At 32.2% G+C, this 21,492-nt stretch overlaps 3 protein-coding genes across 22 annotated transcripts in view; 2 read left to right on the forward strand and 1 right to left on the reverse strand.

Moving 5' to 3' along the window:
• Positions 1-4,959, forward strand: part of LOC105193277 (kinesin-like protein unc-104) — a 32,752-nt gene extending 27,793 nt beyond the window's left edge. For 13 of the 16 annotated variants that reach the window (XM_026131331.2, XM_039454444.1, XM_039454429.1 and 10 more), the window contains one exon: positions 35-4,959. In XM_026131331.2, the coding sequence (XP_025987116.1) occupies positions 35-137 (103 nt within the window). In that variant the 3' untranslated portion in view covers positions 138-4,959. The remainder of the gene's footprint in view (positions 1-34) is intronic. The other 3 variants (XM_039454436.1, XM_026131341.2, XM_039454434.1) reach the window with 1 other exon arrangement.
• On the reverse strand, positions 4,056-19,387 carry LOC105193308 (exportin-4). 3 transcript variants are annotated; one of them, XM_026131348.2, is made up of 13 exons: positions 19,270-19,387; positions 19,122-19,184; positions 17,038-17,427; positions 16,671-16,938; positions 11,123-11,574; positions 9,662-9,920; positions 9,314-9,570; positions 8,791-9,230; positions 7,146-7,420; positions 6,877-7,049; positions 6,454-6,788; positions 5,966-6,197; positions 5,590-5,892 (listed from the first exon to the last, which is right to left on the reverse strand). In XM_026131348.2, exons 2-13 carry the CDS (start codon positions 19,170-19,172, stop codon positions 5,590-5,592), a joined length of 3,435 nt encoding a protein of 1,144 aa, XP_025987133.2. In that variant the 5' UTR covers positions 19,173-19,184; positions 19,270-19,387. The 3 variants fall into 3 exon arrangements, with proteins under 3 accessions (XP_025987135.2, XP_025987136.2, XP_025987133.2); XM_026131350.2 differs by lacking the exon at positions 19,270-19,387 and having other exon boundaries at positions 4,056-5,892; positions 19,122-19,172; XM_026131351.2 differs by lacking the exons at positions 19,122-19,184; positions 19,270-19,387 and having other exon boundaries at positions 4,056-5,892; positions 17,022-17,252.
• A 201-nt stretch (positions 19,388-19,588) lies between these two features.
• LOC105193278 (geminin) lies at positions 19,589-21,457 on the forward strand. 3 transcript variants are annotated; one of them, XM_039454512.1, is made up of 5 exons: positions 19,589-19,889; positions 20,115-20,252; positions 20,547-20,668; positions 20,785-20,957; positions 21,035-21,457. In XM_039454512.1, exons 2-5 carry the CDS (start codon positions 20,119-20,121, stop codon positions 21,095-21,097), a joined length of 492 nt encoding a protein of 163 aa, XP_039310446.1. In that variant the 5' UTR covers positions 19,589-19,889; positions 20,115-20,118; the 3' UTR covers positions 21,098-21,457. The 3 variants fall into 3 exon arrangements, with proteins under 3 accessions (XP_039310446.1, XP_011155974.2, XP_011155975.2); XM_011157672.3 differs by having other exon boundaries at positions 19,600-19,889; positions 20,134-20,252; XM_011157673.3 differs by having other exon boundaries at positions 19,603-19,889; positions 20,137-20,252.
• Positions 21,458-21,492: the final 35 nt, after the last annotated feature.

Consider the following 21,492-nt stretch of genomic DNA (forward strand, 5'->3'; position numbering starts at 1 on the left):
ATAGATGGAATATTTGTTTATTACTCTGTCACAGGTCAAAGCTTGCCCGCAAAAGTCCGGCTGCTCCGAATTTAAGCAACGGTGCGCCAATTGGCATAACACCGCAGTTGGAACAGCAGAGCAATCAGACCAAGTGAGTGGTCGACACTATGGCCGGGGTAACGAGTGCAATAGCGAAGGCGTCGGAAAGAATGCTGTATTGGTCACACTCGGCCTTAGAGTCCCAAGACTTCTGTAACTTTCGTTTCCCGCTGATCTTTGATTGACCGGCTGGAGACGTCTCTTGAGACTATCCATGATCGGCAGCATATAATATCGACGTTTTACTTTATACAGCGTCCCCTTAGCACGTTGTAAGGCAGTCAGAGCGGGAAAAAAAGAAGGAAAAGAAGATGGTGCTCGTCTTTCGAAGAAGTTACAAATGCGCGTACAAATGCATTCGGTTATACTGGAAAAAATTCGTTTTTGAGTCTCTCCGTACATTTCGAACTCACTTTCGAAGTGTTCCCCACGTCGACGAGACGAGATCGCGCACACACGAGCGTGCGAATGTTTTCGTTGAACTTTCAATTCCGTAACGCGTAACATATAACGAAATTATGTGGTATTCTTTATTTATGCGACGTGCGAGGAAAATAGAAAATGCATTTATGCCTAATAAACATATTCCTAAGACGATCACTGAAAATCGGGTAAGAAATACACGTTATAGATATATCTATAGAAGAGGAAGTATGCAAGAGAAAGTGAGAAAGAGAGGGAGAGAAAGAGAACAATATAAAGAGAGAAAGAGAGAGAAAACGAAATAAACAAGAGACAAGATATTAATAATTTCATACGCAAGCTTATCGATCGCTTAGTACGCGAAAGATTATTACGACGGAGAAAAAAAAGGAGCGTTAACATTTTGTAAGATGATTCAGAGGCAAATCGTTAAGATCCGTTTAAGATAGTACTCTATCTAAGCATTTTAGCATCGTGATGATCGTTTAAAAGAGTAGAGACGATTTTCTATGAAGATTACATTTCCATTTTTTTCCGTTCACTATTCGTTTTCTTTTACTCGATCAAGTAGATTACACATATACCGATACTGACTATCCAATTTCCATATGAAAGGTCGTACACGCTGCTGTACACGCAATCGATCGGCCGTCGCTCGATGAAGATTTTATCTTCTTAATTAAGGATTCGTAATTTTAGTTGCAATGCGCACTGTAAGATGGGATAATATTGCTTCAAAGTAACACTATATAATTTTGCATTGGAATGAAAAAGATATAAAGACTAAGAGGCGACGAAAGTAAGAGAAAAGAAGAGAATCATCACTCCTTAGGTGCATTAAATTCATAAAATATTTTTTTAACATAGTTTGAGACGTTTTTTTGCATTGCATCACGCTGTTATTTTTGATACAGAGTAATTTTATCCTGTCTTAACATATTTGCAATTTTCTGCGCAAATTTTTTAGTACCTGGCAGCTACCTGACAGCTTTAACTGTATAAATGGATAAAGAGTTTAAAAGCAAAGAGGTGCAAAAAACGAAAGTCTTTAAGAACAAATCGAATACACAAACAATAACTAAGCATTTGTAACTCTTTGTTTCTAAGAATCTTTGTTCAAAAATAATAGAAATCTTGCAACGATAATAACAATTTGTATGAAATTTTGTTACAATTTTAATGTGGAATTATGAGACTTATAACCACATTTTTTTCTTTAAGTCAGAAAGCATATGTGAATGCATTTTAATACAAGTTTATAACGTATATAAAAATATTATTAACAAAGATCGAAATAAAGAGAAAAAGCAAAAAACTGCAAATTTTAAGACAAACTGCAAATCTTAATGAAGTCTCGGATTGTTATCGTCGTTGCGACAGTGTTTCATTGAAGAAAATTAATATTCTAATAAGCGGAAAAATAGTATTACTGCAAAAACTTCTTCGAAACACGAATAGTTGCGCGTAGTCGGCAAGCGGCACGGTCGGCAAGATGACGTAAGAAATTTTCCATTTATAATCGATCGAGACCTACGTTGATACGAAGCTAGGACGAAGCTTGGGGGTTTTCGCATTTCGTATTTCGCAGCAAGTAAAATAGATAAAAATTACGCTAATCTATGGATATAAACGTCACACTCAGACACACCGTGTTTTCATGTCTACTTAGAGTTTAAGCTCCTCGAAGACATTCGCCACGTAGTAGGTACGGCATGCACATCTTTGGACCTGTCTGTAAGGAATGCGCGTCGACAAACATAATTAATGACTCCACGAGGAAATATTCAATTTTGGATTATCGAATTTATTCACTTGCAGTTTGAATGTAATGAAACAAAATTGAAAATATATAAAGACAAAAACTTTTTTTAAGAAGTTAAAATTACAGAAAAAAATTATATCATTTGATCCAATTTTCTTAAAAGCGAACGATCAGCTTCTCCAATTCCTTTCCTCTCCAGAGAGAAACAAAAGATGAACGGTAGTCCGATGTTTAAAATTCGATAACCCAAAATTGAAAACTTCCTCTAATAAAACGATAGACGATTGTTCCGAGGCTTTTACTAATTTCTCTTACGTGTAACAAATTTTGAATAATGGGTGCGGCTTTACAAATACATGTGTCTACCGTGCACCTCTCATGACGGAGAACTCTCAACAACTTTGATATTAACTCACGATATATGCGACTGCGGTGTCCAAATTCGAGATATAATCGAAGAAGGACTCGTTCTCTTGATATATATTATATATATATATAGCCTTTCACGATGGTTGACATGTAGTACTGAAATATTTCATGCACAGCAAAAACCCGATTTGTTTGGCTGCGTCCTATCGAATACATTCTCCATTGCTCACATCACCAAATCTATCGAAAAAAGATTTTGTAAAACGACTGCTACCAATTCTCTTGGCAAAATGTCAGCAGAGATATAATGGAATATTATATTGATTGCAAAAACCGAACAGAATTTTGTAAGCATTTAAATGATATATTCAATTTAAATTGGCTACGTTAAGCAGAAAAAGTAACATTGCAATTGCAAAATTGTAAGATTCTTTAATGTAATTAGTTTATACATTTAGATCTATGAGGAACTAAGGGTAAGAACCAATTAAAGAATCTTACAGTTTCAAAACTGATTTTTCTACCGAACGCAACCATAGTTATGAAATAACATCTTACTCGGTTTTTGAAATTTACTGTTAGATTATGTCAGTAGAGTCTGTTAGCAGAACACAAGCTCAACATAAATGCAATTGATGCCAATATCTATAAATAATACTCAACTCGAATCTGCTAACAAACTGCTAACAAACTGCTATTGTTAATTGTTTACTGGGCAGATTTTTTTGCAAAATATCTGCCATTTATTCAGCAAAATGCCAGTAAATTGATTACAAAAGCCGAGTAAAATTCGAAATCATTATGAAATGATAAATTTTATTCGGGTTTTGCTAACAATTTGCTATTTCTATAATCTATTATTCTATTATGTCGGCAAGCTCTGTTAGCAGAATACAAACAATGCGGATACAGTTGATCTGTCGCAGAATTTTCTGACAAGTTATTAGCATGCCGCTAACATTTTGTTTACTGGGGAGTAAACACCCATGTACAATTGAAGGTATACGTGTACACATATTTTGTAATTATATAGTGGACTCTATATCGCTTCTTCACATTCCGCGATTGCTACTTGGGAGCACGTCTGCGGTTCGGTATAAGTTCTACATAATACTCTTTATCACCCAAGTGTTATCGTACTCCTTAGTTACTGTTCTTTCGATAGGGAACCTCATTCGAGCTCCTTTCGTAAGTGCGAAATGTTCTTTAAATGTTGCCCTTCCATCGAAGTGGTCCATCGATTTCGTGTACCTTGATGATGTCTCTCAAGGGACAAGATTCCGACCAAGATTGTCTAAGAGGAAAGATGGTCTCGACGTGTAAGTCGATATCGGAATTTAACGGAAAACAATCATGAATTCCTCGCTTGATTCTAGTCATAAAGGCGCTTCGCGCGTTTGATCCTGAGAGGCCGATTATATTTTTTTTTCATTTTTCTCCGATCGCTCACACACGATTCTCGATCGCGGCTTCACACCCGAGTGTAAACGCCCCGCCACCGATTATCCGTTTTCGCTTGCTGACTGTTGTAGTTATCTGATAGTTTTATTTTGTTAATGACACCACCGTATGATGTATCGAGAAATAAATGCATAAATATATAAGTTGAACTCTAGACTCTCTATCGACTATGCCGAAGAGCAAAGTGATGTACACGATGAGGAGTAGGTGAAAGAGAAAGGACGAAAAGAGAAGTGCGTATATTACGAAAGGAATTTACATCGCATTTAAGAGTCGTTGGAGAGATTAATAATCATTGTTATTATTAGATGAAATATAAGAAAAAGAAACGGACATGGCGAGAATGAGAGTGTAAAAGAGACTGAAAGACAGGGAAAGAGAAGAAAAAGCGCGAGAGAGAGAGAGAGAGAGAGAGAGAGAGAGAAAGAGGACCCGAGTGGAAATGCGTGAAAGGAGAAAGTATGTGAGAGAGCGCGAGAGGACACGTTCGCTTATATATATAACACAAAGTATAAATTATATAAAGATATAAATAAATTTAATGTTACTTTAATAAAGCATTCCTTTGTGAAACATTCGTGGATCACCGCGAGACGACACGATGATGGGATGGCTAACGACGCAATGCGATCTGTACCAAGTATATAAGTTCATGTGTTTGTTTGTAAGGTAACCGGATATCCGTTACGAAATAACGTTTTCGTTTGACCGTTTGCTATCGGAAACGTGCATCGATGCTGTAACTAGTATTTATTATAAATATTTATTATAAATATTATATTATGGTTATTCGAATATTTCGCTAGGCTCACTGTAAGTGGTAACGTGTAATAAATCGGTCAATAAAAAGCTTATATGCTTAATGTAAGTCCTTTTTGCAATAACATCTATATGAGTAGCCCTTTGGCAAAAGTCATTAAATCCATGAAATTTTTTTACGAAATTGAAAACTTATATAATTTTTCTCATTCAAGCTCAATAAGATCTTTTCTCCGTTAATTTTATATTATTTGATTTGATTATTAATTATTTTTGCAAATTTTAAATGTTCAATTCTCGTAATCAAGAAAATTCTCGTAATCAAGAAACTACGGAATCCAAAAATTCTAATATTTAACGTTTTTATATTCTTGGACATAGTTACTTTTACATACCTATCGACTACTCATATGTGAAAAGTTCTTATCGTATGCATTACGGTTAATCGAGTTTATTTATGCCGTTTAAAACGAGGATGAACTGAACTAATTTGATTCTTGTGCGGATAGATCATTAACTAAATTCGTTAAAATCATTAACTGACAGTTAATCATCGTTAAAAAAAAAATTGAAGCGTGAAACTAACTATACGGTTAAACGTACAATAAAAATCCAATTTCTAAAAATCCAAATGATAACAAGATTTAAACAATACAATATAACATCTAATTTCATGCGTGTATTGTTTAAATAAAACCTTTATTTTTGTTTATTTACATTTTAATTTTCCTATTTTACTTAACCCTTAAGAATCCTTGAACGCTCACGACAAATTTTTCAAAATTTTCTTTGAATTTCATTCTTTGAGAACGAAGATCGAGATTAGTTACATTATCTAAGTTCACACCCTGGGTTAGTGCGGTAAATTCATTCGCTAATCTTTGTGCTGCTTCTGGATCCGTTTGAGTGGACACAATATTCTGTATGAGTTGCTGATACCGTTCTTGATAACAACATATAAGATAATAGAGAGGCGTACTAGCGTTCGGGATCAGATCTGAATCCATTTGATGTGACAAAAAGAGAGTTATCAGTAACTGAAAAAAGAAATTCAATAATTATTGTAGTCTAAAACACGTATAATATGCTCAGTCGTTTGTAAAGACTTACGTTCAGAAAAGGTGCCATTATCTCATTGCGCGGCTGTTGACGACGTGCAGTTTCATCCCAAATATGCTTGGTTAAGACTTGGATTGTATCACAGCAAAGGCCGGCTACTTCATTACCGAACGAGTATAAACCTAATTCTACTGACGCTAAAAGCTGTTGTAGCAGTTTAACAGATAGGTCGCAAATTTTCTCAGGACATAAATCGCAGACAAATGCTATCATTTTGAAATACCTATGAAAACCAAACATTTAAGTATGAAATATTAGTGTGATGATAGAATGTTGTGTTACAATGAATATAGAAACTATTTTAAGACTGAAAACATTCCTCAAAAAATATAATTAAACTAATAACAAAAATTTAAGAATTATATACATAGAACTTATTTTAATGTAATTAATTTTAATATAACTTAATTTACTGCATAAATTAAATGTATATCTCTCATGTTATATGTATATCTTTGCTAAGATATAATTATACTTACTGTAGGCATAGCGATGGAAAATTTAACAAATTCAATGTCATCATAGGCATAATTATATTTAAGCCATACAGAAAAACTTCAGTAGATGGTATAGGTTCGGCAACCGGTGCTGCAGACGTAGACTGGTTAGTCGATTGATTAGTCGATTGGTTTGTTTCCTGATTTAAATTAAATATGTCTTTAATTAATAAATTGGTCAATAATCGCATAAGTAATAGAATATCTTGAAAACTGTCCTCTTCCGCCGTCGAGTCTACAGTAACCCGGTGAGTATTACAGCGAGCATACGCTTCCATCACTTGCATACAAGTTTCATACACACGCAAGCTATCAACCTAAAATAAAATGCAACGATATATTAAGATTATTATCAAAATGTTAGGATTAATTACGAGATGGCTTATGTAAATAATAAAAACTTACGTTCGGTAAGAAAAATAGAATTTTTGTATATTCATTAAATAGTTCTAATATCAGCTGCACTATATCTTGATAATTATGATACAAAGATAACATTTTTGGAAGTTCGGCTAATATAGGGAAAGTATATTGATACACAGGTGTAACTATCGGACTTTCAGCACCTTGTACGACACCTATTTAAATAAGATACTGATTACGCAAATAAAGTTTTAAGATAAAATATACGCATTATTGATCACAAAAATTTAAATAAATATTTCACACATTACCTATACAGGATTCTAATATATCTATGAATTGAACTTTAATCTGTTCTTCGTGGTAGGATGTCATAAAATTGTCACTAGAAATTAATTGTGTGAATCTGTTCTGCAAGACTTCTAGAGTTCGCGACCAGTAATACTGCTCGGGCATTATCACGCTACCGGCATGAACCACCGCACGCATTAAACCTCTTTTGACAACCTGCGGGAAATCGTACTGCCCTTTCATAGTCAATTCAATGATATAATTGAACTGTTCAGATTTCGATAAGCAGGAGGCTCTAAAAAATTGATATATTTACATTTTAAATCACTTTGATGAATATTATTACGATTACTTTAACACATTAAATTTCGTGTAATATACAATAAATGATTTTATATCTTTTTGTGTAAGCTGTGTAAGTGACATAGTACTTTTTGCAAGCCTAATGAAATCACAAATGAATAAAAATTGCGGATTTAAAAATCGTAAAGAACATTTTGTCAAAGCAGTCGTAAATGTAATGCACTTGTTAAAGTACACGATAATTTGTCTAGGGCACACATATTTATTTTTCTGAATTGTATCAAATCAAAATCAAAAAGTGATACATTGAAAGCAGAGTGAATGATTTTGAAAATAAAGACATAAGGATAATTAGAGAATCACAAAAAAATGTATATGTAAAGATGAAAAGCAAAAGTAGTAGATTATGATAACCCTCCCTTTCAAAGCTGAAAAACACGCAAAAAAACGAGTTATTTATTATGTATGACCTCTGATCTAAGCAGATTAATATAAAGAGATTATATCTTCGAATATAATATAAAATTGTTAAAGTACGCGATACATGAAATATATACAAAATATTCCTGAAAGATTTGTATTAAACTTCTAAAGAACAGCATAATATTGACGAAATTTGGAAAACGTTTTTTTTATTGTCACAAGTTAAACTTTAAATCCAAAAAACATATATCAAATATTTAAAAATTAGTTTTCAAATTTAAGAGAACATTATTTTAAGAGAACATTAAAATTAAAAAATTCAATTGGAACATTTAATGTAATTATATATAATTTAAATGTACATATAATTTGTATTACAAAATGTCAAGCTCAATCCAATATTATATTAAAAGAAAATGCGGCCACAATTATAAAAAAATATATTGTCGAAGTTTGATCAGTCCCCCAAATCTTATCACGCTTCTTATATACATACTTTATTTTTCAATATACTCCCATTAGACACAAAATAAATCAAGTTTAATAAATTTATCGCATTCTCATATATAATTTATAATTTTTGATAACAATAGTATATTTTTTGTCTATTTTTTTTTTATTCTAGTAAATTCGCTCACTTTTGTAATTTTGTCATCAAGTTGTGTCGCACAATCGACTTCCTGCTCTCAAAATATGTAACTCTTTTAACACCCTATATCTACCAGAAAACAAATGCCTTGTATTTTTTTCCGCAAAATATCCAGTAAAAATTTCAACGAAATCCATCATCTAGATTCCATCTGGAAAATTTTCGACTCTAGTGAAGTTTTATTCAAAACTTAACTAATTAATTATTAATTTGTACAGAAAAATATCGTTGACCCTACACAAATTATTAATATGACTGTTACAAATGTATATTTGGCGTGTTATATTTACCTCGATCGCGAATTAACAAGAGATATTAATAATTTTATAGTTTCGTCTATTAACGCTGGTTCACTTTTGAAAGCGTTGATGTTGCAAATTACTTTATCCAGGAGAAAATTCATTGCCCATAACGCACCAGGACTATCCTCACCAAAAGCATGCAAAAGCGTAGTACTTAATTCCAAGTAATAGTCCTCAGTTGGTAAAAGATACATCTCCGACCATCTATGTAAAAACCATATTATTGTACTGCTCAATTCAGGACTCAGCATATTTTCCAAATGTATTGATATAGCAGTTTTTTCAATAGTGCACAAACGGAAAATGCCCGTAACTAATCGAATAACCCGATCAATCGAGTCCGTGGAACTGCTGATATCCGATTGTACATTTTGCGAAGACACTAAAAACTCCAATGTACGATTCACATCAACGTTTCCCTCTCGAGACTGAAAAAAGCATATATAAACAAAACTGAATACTTCCATATCTAACCTGAGAGATGTAAAAGTTGTAGTGAGCCTTTACCAACCTGTTTCATACTGCATCGCGTAATTTCCAAAGGTATTAATGCAGTCTCACCATCCGATTCCATGCTAAGAACATGCCCTGTTATCATGACGAGCCAATGCAAATCTTCGTACAACTCATCCATAGAAGCGGGTCGGGATAACGATTCATTTTGTTCAACTAATATGTTCAGATTATCGCGCAATTTATGTATTCGATCTTCGAGTAATTGCGCTAATAAAGGTAAAGAATGTTCTGGTACTTGTCTAGCAAAGTTTCCTAGAATTCATCATATCAAATATGTCATTATTACCGATCTGCGTAATAAAATACGTTTAGACTGATTATATAATATGCTAATATTATTTACCAATTATTTGTAACTGATCCTTAAATTTAACTTTGTCATCAACTTCGACATCTGCTACTTCCTCGCTAAGACTTTTCCCACCAGCGTTTCTCACACCCTCCGGAGGTGATAAATGACATCGAAGGTACATATTAAATATTTGAATAGAGCTCTGCTTACAAAATTCTGGTGGAAATACATATGATGAATATAACATGCATGACCATGCATCAAACATATGTTCCATAGCTTCCATGTATAAACAATCATCAGCATGTGACTGTAAAGATTATGAACATTAAATTTTTCTACCATAGGTTGTAATTTCATAAACGTAAGATATTTTTTACACTAAATATTTTTTAGAGACATTCGCACAGAAAAAAAACAATCTTATTTTGAAAATGTCTTCATCTTTGAAATGTTAAATATTGAAATGTGATTATACAGCGTTAGATACAACTAGATATTACATAAAAAATTTTATACAATTTTACGAGGGGAAATTCACAGCCGGCATTGGTGTACAAAATTTCGACAGTGGACTGCCGAAAAAAGTAAGCAGTGACCTATAATATTGACGGCATTGTCGTCAGTGGTTGGGGAGTGGTGAGCTCACTTCAGAGTCGGTTTTTCGATCATGGGGTTGAGCACAAAAATTTTTTCTTGCATATTCCGAAAGTACATAAATAAAAGAATATTTTAAGCCAATTTCATAATTGCTTTCTTTCTGGTAGTTTATATTAAAATGTATAGATACAGTTCGTAAATAAAATTTTTGGAAGTTTTTTGTATAATTGTGTAGAATACTTCGGGAAAGCTTTAGAATTCTTGTGCAGGCATTGGCGTATGATAATGGGCACGCAGTAGTGTTCATAATTGCATGGCATTACCTTAATTTTAATATAGGATTGACGGCATTGTAGGCATTGACTAACAATAAGCATTGTCGGCAGTGTACAAAAATGTCGGCAGTGTTTTACAGCAATGCCAAAAATCGGCATTGGTGTACAAAATTTTGGGTTGTGAATTCCCCCTCGCAATTTTATTAAGAAAAATGTATTTTCATTATTCAATAATGATTTTCACTGAGTTGAAAGAAAAATATATTTAATAAAAAATAGCAACATTTTTAAATCAATTAAAATTGTTTAATATTATTATTATTATCAAAACAATCATTGTGCTTTTTATTATAATATTAAAATAAAAATATTTTATTAAAATTTAAGATTATCAAATTCATTAAAAAAAGATAAAAAGATAAAATTAGAAGTAAATAAGATTATTGTACATATGCAAAAATATATTTTATTATTAAACGGAATATATATTTTTTAGAATATATTAAATATAATATACATGCATATATTTTTTTAATTTTAATTTAATACTAATATTTTTTTCTGTTCAGGAACAAATTAGAAAGCGACCTTCTCGGTCAAAATTCAGACACAAATTTAAGTAGAATACAATAATTACCGATTCTTCTTGTGCAGCACATTCTATAAATAAGCACGTTAATCTTGTTATTTCTTCTATAAATGTCTTATATAAGTCTCCGGGAAGAATTCTCAATGAACTTTGAAAGAAATAATTAATCTTTCTAATAATGTTGGTAATTCCATTTGCCTCTTGATCGTTAATCTCAATACTTGATACAAGCTTCAAAAATCTCTGGATATAATTTGTCACGTATTCCAGTTTCACTTGTTCTGCACTCAGGACTTTACCATGCAAACTTCCCAGTTGTATCAGACAATTCATAGCATGGTGAGCTAATTGCGGATTGCTGCGCACTTTCCAATACAATGTAAAAAATAAATCTAATACTGCTGGATCTAGTATTACATCCTGCCACTGTGGCTGCAACCTTAGTGGTGGGTTATTTCCAGCTTCATAAACTTCGCACAAGTTCAGTAATCTTTTAGGTAGTGCACTGGAGTTAAGGTATAAACAACTGTGATGTATTCCACATAAATATCTATCTTTATAGCTATTCGTATCTAGTTCTATAATCATATCCCACATTTAGAATTGATATATCAGGGTATTTTTATTTAAATTTAGTAAAAGAATTCTGTCAGAATTCCCTAAATTTTTTAAAAATTTTATTTAGAATATCATGTAAGATTATAAAATTTTTAAATACAGTTTTGAAATAAATTTATTTTATTGTACGCGCTTTTTAATATTCTTTAATTCTACAAAAAATGCAACTTAAGTTTTGAATATAAAATTTTAGAAAATATTAAAAATAAATAATATGAAATAATGGCATGTAACAATCTGTCTGCAATATACAAATCAAGCTCCGGTAATACAAAATTCAAAAAATGATTAAAAACATTTAGGACATATTGTCGCTGATATTTTTTATAAAAACTCGAGTCACACAAGAATACACGTATAATGATGTGTCATATTTATTGCTAATCAATTGTTAATATCTTACATTAACAAAAAAAATAATCAAAAAAATAATTTTATAAAAAAAGAGATAGAATTTAAAAGTAAAATTTCAAAAATTCCAAAAATTTCTTAAGTACCAATAAAAAAAATCCCGTAAAAAAACCTTTTTCAAGTGTAGAAAAGGAATTTCTTAAAAATTTCAAATTTTCCCAATTTTTTTCAATAGTAAATATTTTCAATAGTAAATAAATACAACATTGTTTTGCTGTACTTAATTAATAATAAATATGGAATATAAATTAAATAAAGCATGAATTATAATATTTATAATTTCTTCCTTAAAATCTTTCTCCTAATTAATATCTGTATAATATGGATGAATATGCAATGTACCTGAAAAGTCATAATCCCGAAATTTAAAAAGTATATCCTGAAAAATCATAATTCCACATTTTTAGAATTGTGACAATAGACAATTTTTTTATTATAGCTGAATTAGTGTGCTGTGTATATACTTAAAGTGTGTGTGTGAAGCTGGCACATCATTTGGTGGAAAATCACTAAACATTGACAGTTCTGAGTTTATTTTCAATAGTTCTACAGTTCCTGATAGATAAAACAAATAGTTCTGGCCTTTAAAGCGAAAAAAACGCATAGGACAAAGTGAGGTGCCAAGTTCACGCAGCACCTCAGTTTGTCCTACGACATTTTCCAGACCGAATTCTTGTAGGATTTTAAAAGATCTATAGTTCTAGATGAGTTCTAGAAAGAATTCCAGCGTTTAACATACTTTTTTTATTTTTTTTATTTTTTTCTTTATAAAACATTTATGTTATAATATTATATAATAGAGTTCCGTGTACGAAAAAATATTTTTCCTACAGTTCTCAACATATTAAAGCGCGTTCCGAAGAGTTCCGGGCGATTCCGATATTAGTTAATTAACAAAAAATTAATAAATCCCGAAAAAGTCGATTTTCCGCACATATAGGTGAGGTGCTGGACTTTTTCGAAGAGTTCTGTGCACGAAAAAATATTTTTTCTACAGTTCTCAACATATTAAAGCGCGTTCCGAAGAGTTCCGGGCGATTCCGATATTAGTTAATTAACAAAAAATTAATAACTCCCGAAGAAGCCGATTTTTCGCACATATAGGTGAGGTCTTTTTCGAAGAGTTCACCTCTATTAAGCTGGACCCCCCACCAGCGAAAATCGAGTTCGTACTAGGTCAAAAATTTAGTGCTTTTTAGTACTCTAGTCCGAATTTTGGTGCTCAAACCGTTTAGCATTAAAAAAAAAAAATGGGAGTGCAGCTTAATGGCAAGCTGAACCCCCCATAATAAAAAAAATATATACAGTGGTCACAAACACAAAACAAGTACACTAGAATTTAGTGCTAATTTAGTGCTCAAAGAAACCCCTAAAAAAAAATTAAAACTTAATAATTGTTTAAAAAAACATCACTATAAACCGAGCGCAGCATTGCGATCTTGGAGAACAATACTTACAGACCACTAAATTTGTATGTTTTCGGTAGTAAAATAACGTGGAAAACGAAAATAATCATAATACAACAGGATTCAAAGTTATTAATAAAATAATAATTATTAATTCCTGTCCGATAGTGCAAAAAATCAGTCCTCTGATCGTCGAATTTGACGCTTGTAAATTATACACTAAAATGTTATTTAGACATCAAAGTATCAAAATATATCAATTTTAAATTAAGTGCTCACTGCAAATTGCTGAAAAATAAATTGTTTATGCGCGGAGGGCACGCGCCGCGCACTAACCTTACTCTCCAGATTGTCAGAAAATTTGGTGCTCGCAAAAATCTTATATCAAAATGTTCCTTAGACATCGTAGTATTATAATAAATTAATTGCGACTTTGGTGCTCAATGTCACTTGCTGAAAAATAAATTGTTTTTGCGCGGAGAGCACGTGCCGCGTACTAACTTTACTCTCCAGATCGTCAGAAAATTTGGTGCTCGCAAAAATCTTATATCAAAATGTTCCTTAGACATCGTAGTATTATAATAAATTAATTGCGACTTTGGTGCTCGATGTCACTTGCTGAAAAATAAATTGTTTATGCGCGGAGAGCACCTCACCTATATGTGCGAAAAATCGGCTTTTTCGGGAGTTATTAATTTTTTGTTAATTAACTAATATCGGAATCGCCCGGAACTCTTCGGAACGCGCTTTAATATGTTGAGAACTGTAGGAAAAATATTTTTTCGTGCACAGAACTCTTCGAAAAAGTCCAGCACCTCACCTATATGTGCGGAAAATCGACTTTTTCGGGAGTTATTAATTTTTTGTTAATTAACTAATATCGAAATCGCCCGGAACTCTTCGGAACGCGCTTCAATATGTTGAGAACTGCAGGAAAAATATTTTTTCGTGCACAGAACTCTTCGAAAAAGTCCAGCACCTCACCTATATGTGCGGAAAATCGACTTTTTCGGGAGTTATTAATTTTTTGTTAATTAACTAATATCGAAATCGCCCGGAACTCTTCGGAACGCGCTTTAATATGTTGAGAACTGTAGAAAAAATATTTTTTCGTGCACAGAACTCTTCGAAAAAGTCCAGCACCTCACCTATATGTGCGGAAAATCGACTTTTTCGGGAGTTATTAATTTTTTGTTAATTAACTAATATCGAAATCGCCCGGAACTCTTCGGAACGCGCTTCAATATGTTGAGAACTGTAGGAAAAATATTTTTTCGTACACAGAACTCTTCGAAAAAGTCCAGCACCTCACCTATATGTGCGAAAAATCGGCTTTTTCGGGAGTTATTAATTTTTTGTTAATTAACTAATATCGGAATCGCCCGGAACTCTTCGGAACGCGCTTCAATATGTTGAGAACTGTAGGAAAAATATTTTTTCGTGCACAGAACTCTTCGAAAAAGTCCAGCACCTCACCTATATGTGCGGAAAATCGACTTTTTCGGGAGTTATTAATTTTTTGTTAATTAACTAATATCGGAATCCCCGGAACTCTTCGGAACGCGCTTTAATATGTTGAGAACTGTAGGAAAAATATTTTTTCGTACACAGAACTCTTCGAAAAAGTCCAGCACCTCACCTATATGTGCGAAAAATCGGCTTTTTCGGGAGTTATTAATTTTTTGTTAATTAACTAATATCGGAATCGCCCGGAACTCTTCGGAACGCGCTTTAATATGTTGAGAACTGTAGGAAAAATATTTTTTCGTACTCAGAACTCTTCGAAAAAGTCCGGCACCTCACCTATATGTGCAAAAAATCGGCTTTTTCGGGAGTTATTAATTTTTTGTTAATTACCTAATATCGGAATCGCCCGGAACTCTTCGGAACGCGCTTCAATATGTTGAGAACTGCAGGAAAAATATTTTTTCGTGCACAGAACTCTTCGAAAAAGTCCAGCACCTCACCTATATGTGCGGAAAATCGACTTTTTCGGGAGTTATTAATTTTTTGTTAATTAACTAATATCGGAATCCCCGGAACTCTTCGGAACGCGCTTTAATATGTTGAGAACTGTAGGAAAAATATTTTTTCGTGCACAGAACTCTTCGAAAAAGTCCAGCACCTCACCTATATGTGCGGAAAATCGACTTTTTCGGGAGTTATTAATTTTTTGTTAATTAACTAATATCGGAATCGCCCGGAACTCTTCGGAACGCGCTTCAATATGTTGAGAACTGTAGGAAAAATATTTTTTCGTACACAGAACTCTTCAAAAAAGTCCAGCACCTCACCTATATGTGCGGAAAATCGACTTTTTCGGGAGTTATTAATTTTTTGTTAATTAACTAATATCGGAATCGCCCGGAACTCTTCGGAACGCGCTTTAATATGTTGAGAACTGTAGGAAAAATATTTTTTCGTACACGGAACTCTATTATATAATATTATAACATAAATGTTTTATAAAGAAAAAAATAAAAAAAATAAAAAAACTATGTTAAACGCTGGAACTCTTTCTAGAACTCATCTAGAACTATAGATCTTTTAAAATCCTACAAGAATTCGGTCTGGAAAATGTCGTAGGACAAACTGAGGTGCTGCGTGAACCTGGCACCTCACTTTGTCCTATGCGTTTTTTTCGCTTTAAAGGCCAGAACTATTTGTTTTATCTATCAGGAACTGTAGAACTATTGAAAATAAACTCAGAACTGTCAATGTTTTGTGATTTTCCACCAAATGATGTGCCAGCTTCACACACACACTTAAAGTGAAAGATATGTACTTAGGCAAAATTTGGCGAGAAAGGAAGTTCTCGTGCAGTCTAGAGTAGCAATAAAAAAAAACAAATTTAATCTTCCAAAAGATCATAATTCAAAAATTTTAGAAATAAAATTTGATCTATAATTTTTCAGGATTAATAATCTTATATCTCTCCCGGGGGAATAATCTTATCTCTAAGATTTTGAGATTATGTATCTTTCGGAATAGTATTATACTTCTTAAATTTCAGGACCGTGATTTGTTGGGACAACATACCATCTTTCCAATTTCAGTATCCCCCCCCCCCAAGACATTGCATGTTTACAATATTTTTACATTAGGATATATGTAATGTTTTAATATTAATTTTAGAATATATTATTATAAAAAAAGGATATAATTTGCGTAAACAAATCCCCAGACTAGTATACTTTCCACGATAGAAAGTAAAGACTTCACGAGAGGTAATGTCGACTCATCAAAGTCTTTCTTGATTAATTCACCTAATATTTCAATACAAAACTTGAAAATTTTTTTCATATCGCTTTGTTCAAATTGTCTCTTCTCTTTAAAATGGACCTCCCATGTCAGACCTATATCAGACGATTTAACAGTCGTTGCATATTCTTGCAATATCGCAGATAAAATATTGCACCCCAAAATTTGCTGCAAATAAAAAAATAATCTTTTTTCTCTCTCCTTTGCATGTCGTACAAAAAATCAACGTACTCATATATTAAAGTACTTACTTCAATGTATACTTACATTTGGTAAGTTCCCACTCTTAATTAAAAGTTCTACTTCATCTAATATTTTACCTCTCTCCTGTCCAAAGTCATTCACGCTACCTCTCTTAACCATTATTGCAAAAACTTGGAGTATTCTTGCCCTAACATATGGCGCTAACGTAGGCTTGTTCATAACATAATGTAACAAATACATTCGTAAAGAAGAAATGTCAGATTCCGACAGATTTGACCACTCTTGAATCAGAGCCGTCTTTATTAAACCGGCCGTTTCAAACAATATGTAATCTACAGTACTCGATTCTAAAATTTGTTGACACAAGTTGTACGGCGACTTCGTTTTACGAAAATTTAAGAACACAGCTTCCGCAGATTGACGCTGCTCTAATGAGACTAGATTCGGTGGCGCCTAAAAGTAACGTAAATACGAAATTATTTATCAATGTAACTTATAAACAATAAATGTAACTTATATACAGAAAAAGAGAACACTTTTATTTCGAGAATATCTTTATTTCCAAAATTTTAAATATTGAAATGAGATTATATAGTTTAACACAGACATAATTTAAATTGTTTACATAAAGAAATTTTGTATAATAGTTTTATCAAGAAAAAAAATTTATTTTAATATAATCTGCATACAAAGACTGCATTCTTGTCAAAAACCTCGCAAAGCGTGATTTCAATAAAACTTTTGTAAATTTGTATATCAATTTGAGTATGAAATATTAGATTGTGTTTCACTTGTGAGAAACGGGCTATTATTCTATCATTTTTCCTAGCAAAAGACACAACATAACATAGTGAATCATTTCACCCTCGTCCTATTATAGACAGAGACTAAATAGTAAGGAAATTAACAGTTCGAATTTGTTACTGACTATGTTATGTCTTAAGTTTTTAACTGTGATTAATCAATTTGCTTACTGCCTGAGTTTTATTGTTTAAGTTTTTTTATGTGCCATGGCCTTTATGGCATATTCAATTTGTTGATTCAACCTGACTCCCGAATCAATAGTCAATTCTTTTCAAGTACAAAAGAGATAAATTATATAAGAAATAGCAATTTAAAAGAATAAATTATTGAATTAGAATCAAGTTGAATTAACAAATTGAATATGCTATTGATTTTTCCTCTTTTTTCTCTTATGAAAAGAAAAAATGAGAAAGATTTTAATTTTTTGATTGATCAATCGTATTATGCAAAAATACAACTTTATTCTGTAAAAACTGCACTTGCACATAAGACAACTGATCAATGAATTTAAAAACTTGTCCTATATGTAATGCAAACTTTAGATTAGCACTAGCATTAAATTTTGGAACTCAATCGATGTAACATAATGAATTATTTCATGCTTACTGTTTCATCCTCAATGTTAAACAAAGAAGAAATGATTCACTGTATTATATTGTGTCTCTTATTGAAAAGAAAATGCTCTTTATCATTCATTAGACATAAATCAAAGACAAAATAATACAATAGCACTGATAATGCGCTCCTTGAGCTCAGCCTAATATTCCACTCAAATCAGCTAACAAACTTGCTAAGAATTTAACTTACTAAAATCTCATAACGTTTCAGTTGACAAGTTTCTCTTTTACAGAACAAACCATGCTTCTTTAAAACAATAAATGCAAGAAATTACGTAACACATGGCACTTTAATACACTTGAAACGATTTTGTTGTGCCTTATGTCAGGAAATATATGACGCTCGTTCAAACTGCCTATTCCGCCCATAAGAACATCTATAAATTACGATTTCCCTCACTTTTTTCTTCTTGCGACGTGCGTGCGTGCAAAAGTTCACGCGTGAAATTCGTTGAATCTTTAGAGATATCTCAAACGAGTCGTGGAGATCACGGAGATTTTAACCCCAAAAGAGAATTTCATGAATGTAAACAAGAGTTCTCGGACAAGATAAAATGCGACATTATCCTATTGATAAATTTCGACTTTATGTGCGTTAACACACGGTGAGTTTTGCGAGAATCCGTGAGTGGTATCCCTTTGTTTCGTCAACTGATCGTGTTTAGGCTCCGACTTTCGTGACAATCTATATGGAAGTTAAAAAAAGAATTCGAAAGCACGACTCACCAGAATGATTTGCGCCGCGGCTTCTAGCTCCCTCAGCACTTCCGACGCCATCGCAAACGAGATCTGTTTATTTCAGTTTTTAATTCAGTTACTCGGGCAAATAAACAGACGATGCCGCACAGTTATGCATATACAAAAATGTTTTTACCCGAACTACTGCACTCGGCGTCACGTCTGAAGTTAGATAGTTTTGTAGACAGCGAAACGCATCCCCTCCTTCCCCTCACATGTGAGATTTTAACCATCACGAACAAGGAAAACAACGAGATGGGTTTATAGCACGGATGAAATTGAAACCGGAAAGAAAATGGCGACACGCCATTAACTACAACCATTCAGAGTGGTCGGTGAGTGGAGTTTTTCCATTGAATTCACCAATTACAAATTTTTATATTAAATTAACCAATTGACACATGGACAAGTGCCACTCATCCTATAGCGACATACGACGTATTGTAAAACGGCCTTGAGTTTTTCCGTTGCTGCGCATGTGCAAAAGTTTTTCCGCGCTCAAGAAATCGAACTGCTTTGCTTCGCAGTTTTCGTTTCTCGCATTCTCGTGTCACCTACAAAATACGCACAGCTGTTCGTGTACAATAATACAAGTCAGCAAGGTCAACAGTCGATCATAATTGTGTGAACAATATTGTGTGTGAACAAGGTAACGCATTTATCACACTTTCGGTTGGTTGATTATTTCCAATCTCCAAATTTCTTTGGATTATCGAAAGCAACATGATGGAACCAGTCAAAACGGACACTCATAAAGTAAGCATTATTTTTTCCTTACATATTTTTAAACATTTATTTTTACGATATTATAACTAAATATATGTACATATATTATGTTCAAACATAAAACAACAAATATGTCTGAAAATCTGAAAAATAAGAAGATAAATATGTTTGAAAAATAAAATACATATTTTTTAAATAATAAAAAGTGTATACATATATCTAAGCAGAATACAAATAAAATGAGTGAGAAAGAAGATATATGGGTTTTTTTCAGCAGACCAAGGACAGAAAACCTTTGCATGAACTGCAGCCAGCAGCAACTGACAAAGAAATTTTAGTTGGTGCTGATAGAATTCTTCAATCCACTAAATCAAAAGAAACAAAAATAAAACAGTAAGTTATTTTTAAATAAGCATTTACTATAACAGCACATTACAGGAAAGATCTAGGTTATGGAATTTTTCCCTAAATTCAGATTTTGTTATTTGATAATTATGATCAAAGGATTTCTCTGAGAAAATAAATTAAGAAAGAAAAAAATAAAGTTTCATAGTATTTTTATTCACTCCTAAAAATCTCCTATGATAACAATTAACAAAATCAAAATTTGAAGGAAAATCTCCCAAATCCCTGATAACCTTGAAAAGGTCACAAATATACAGATTGTAAATACAGAGTGAATTTTAGGCACATGACAGAAAATATAATAAAAGATGTTTCTAAATACAAAAAAGTGACAAAGAAGAACAAAGCTGTCCAAACTGTACCAGAGAAAAAAATAACAATTGAAGCAGAAGATTTAACATTAGGTATGCTTAAATAATTTTTTTTCCTTTATTTTCTATGTTCTTTTGATACAAATTATTGGTCTGAATGTTATGTTATGTAAAGATCAATTTTTATCAAGGTATTTTATCTGATTCAGACAATCCTAGTGAAAACTATTGGCAAATTATAGCTGAAAGAACACAAATAGCACTTGTAAATGCTTTAGAGGAAAATAAAAAACTTGTACAAGATATAGAAAAATTACAGGAGGAAAATCGCATTTACAAAGAAATGCTGGATGAAACAAAAGTATTGATTGAAGTACTACAGGTAATGTTGCTTATGTATTACACTAATATTGCATTTACAGTCAAAACTTATTCTAAATGTTATGTATTTTATTGCAGGAACAAATTGAAGATGATAGAAACGATGTAAATAACTCGTTAGGTGATAGTTTTTTAATTTAAATTATACTTATTGATAATTATAGGAGAAAAGAATATACTAATAATTTTCTGATGATTTATAAAAAATATTTACATAATATAAACAAATGAAATATCTGCTGTTTAATTATTCAAAATTTTAAAGTGGCGTAAACAACATCATTTTTTTTCTTGTAATATAATTATCACTTTTTTATGAATATCATTAATTGACTATTTAAAAAAAGTTTGAGATATAAAAATAATATATAAAGATAGTATTAAGATTATTAATATATGTAATATGACAATAACAAAATACCAAGATCTTCTATTTTGTAATATCTGACACAACGAAGAACAGTTTTGTCCGTTACAGTAAATACATTTCAAGTGCCAAATGAAATCAAATAGGTATAAATATAATAATATAGTTA

The sequence above is a fragment of the Solenopsis invicta genome, chromosome 1 (genome assembly GCF_016802725.1).
Source record: "Solenopsis invicta isolate M01_SB chromosome 1, UNIL_Sinv_3.0, whole genome shotgun sequence".
NCBI classification, from domain to species: Eukaryota; Metazoa; Arthropoda; class Insecta; order Hymenoptera; family Formicidae; genus Solenopsis; species Solenopsis invicta.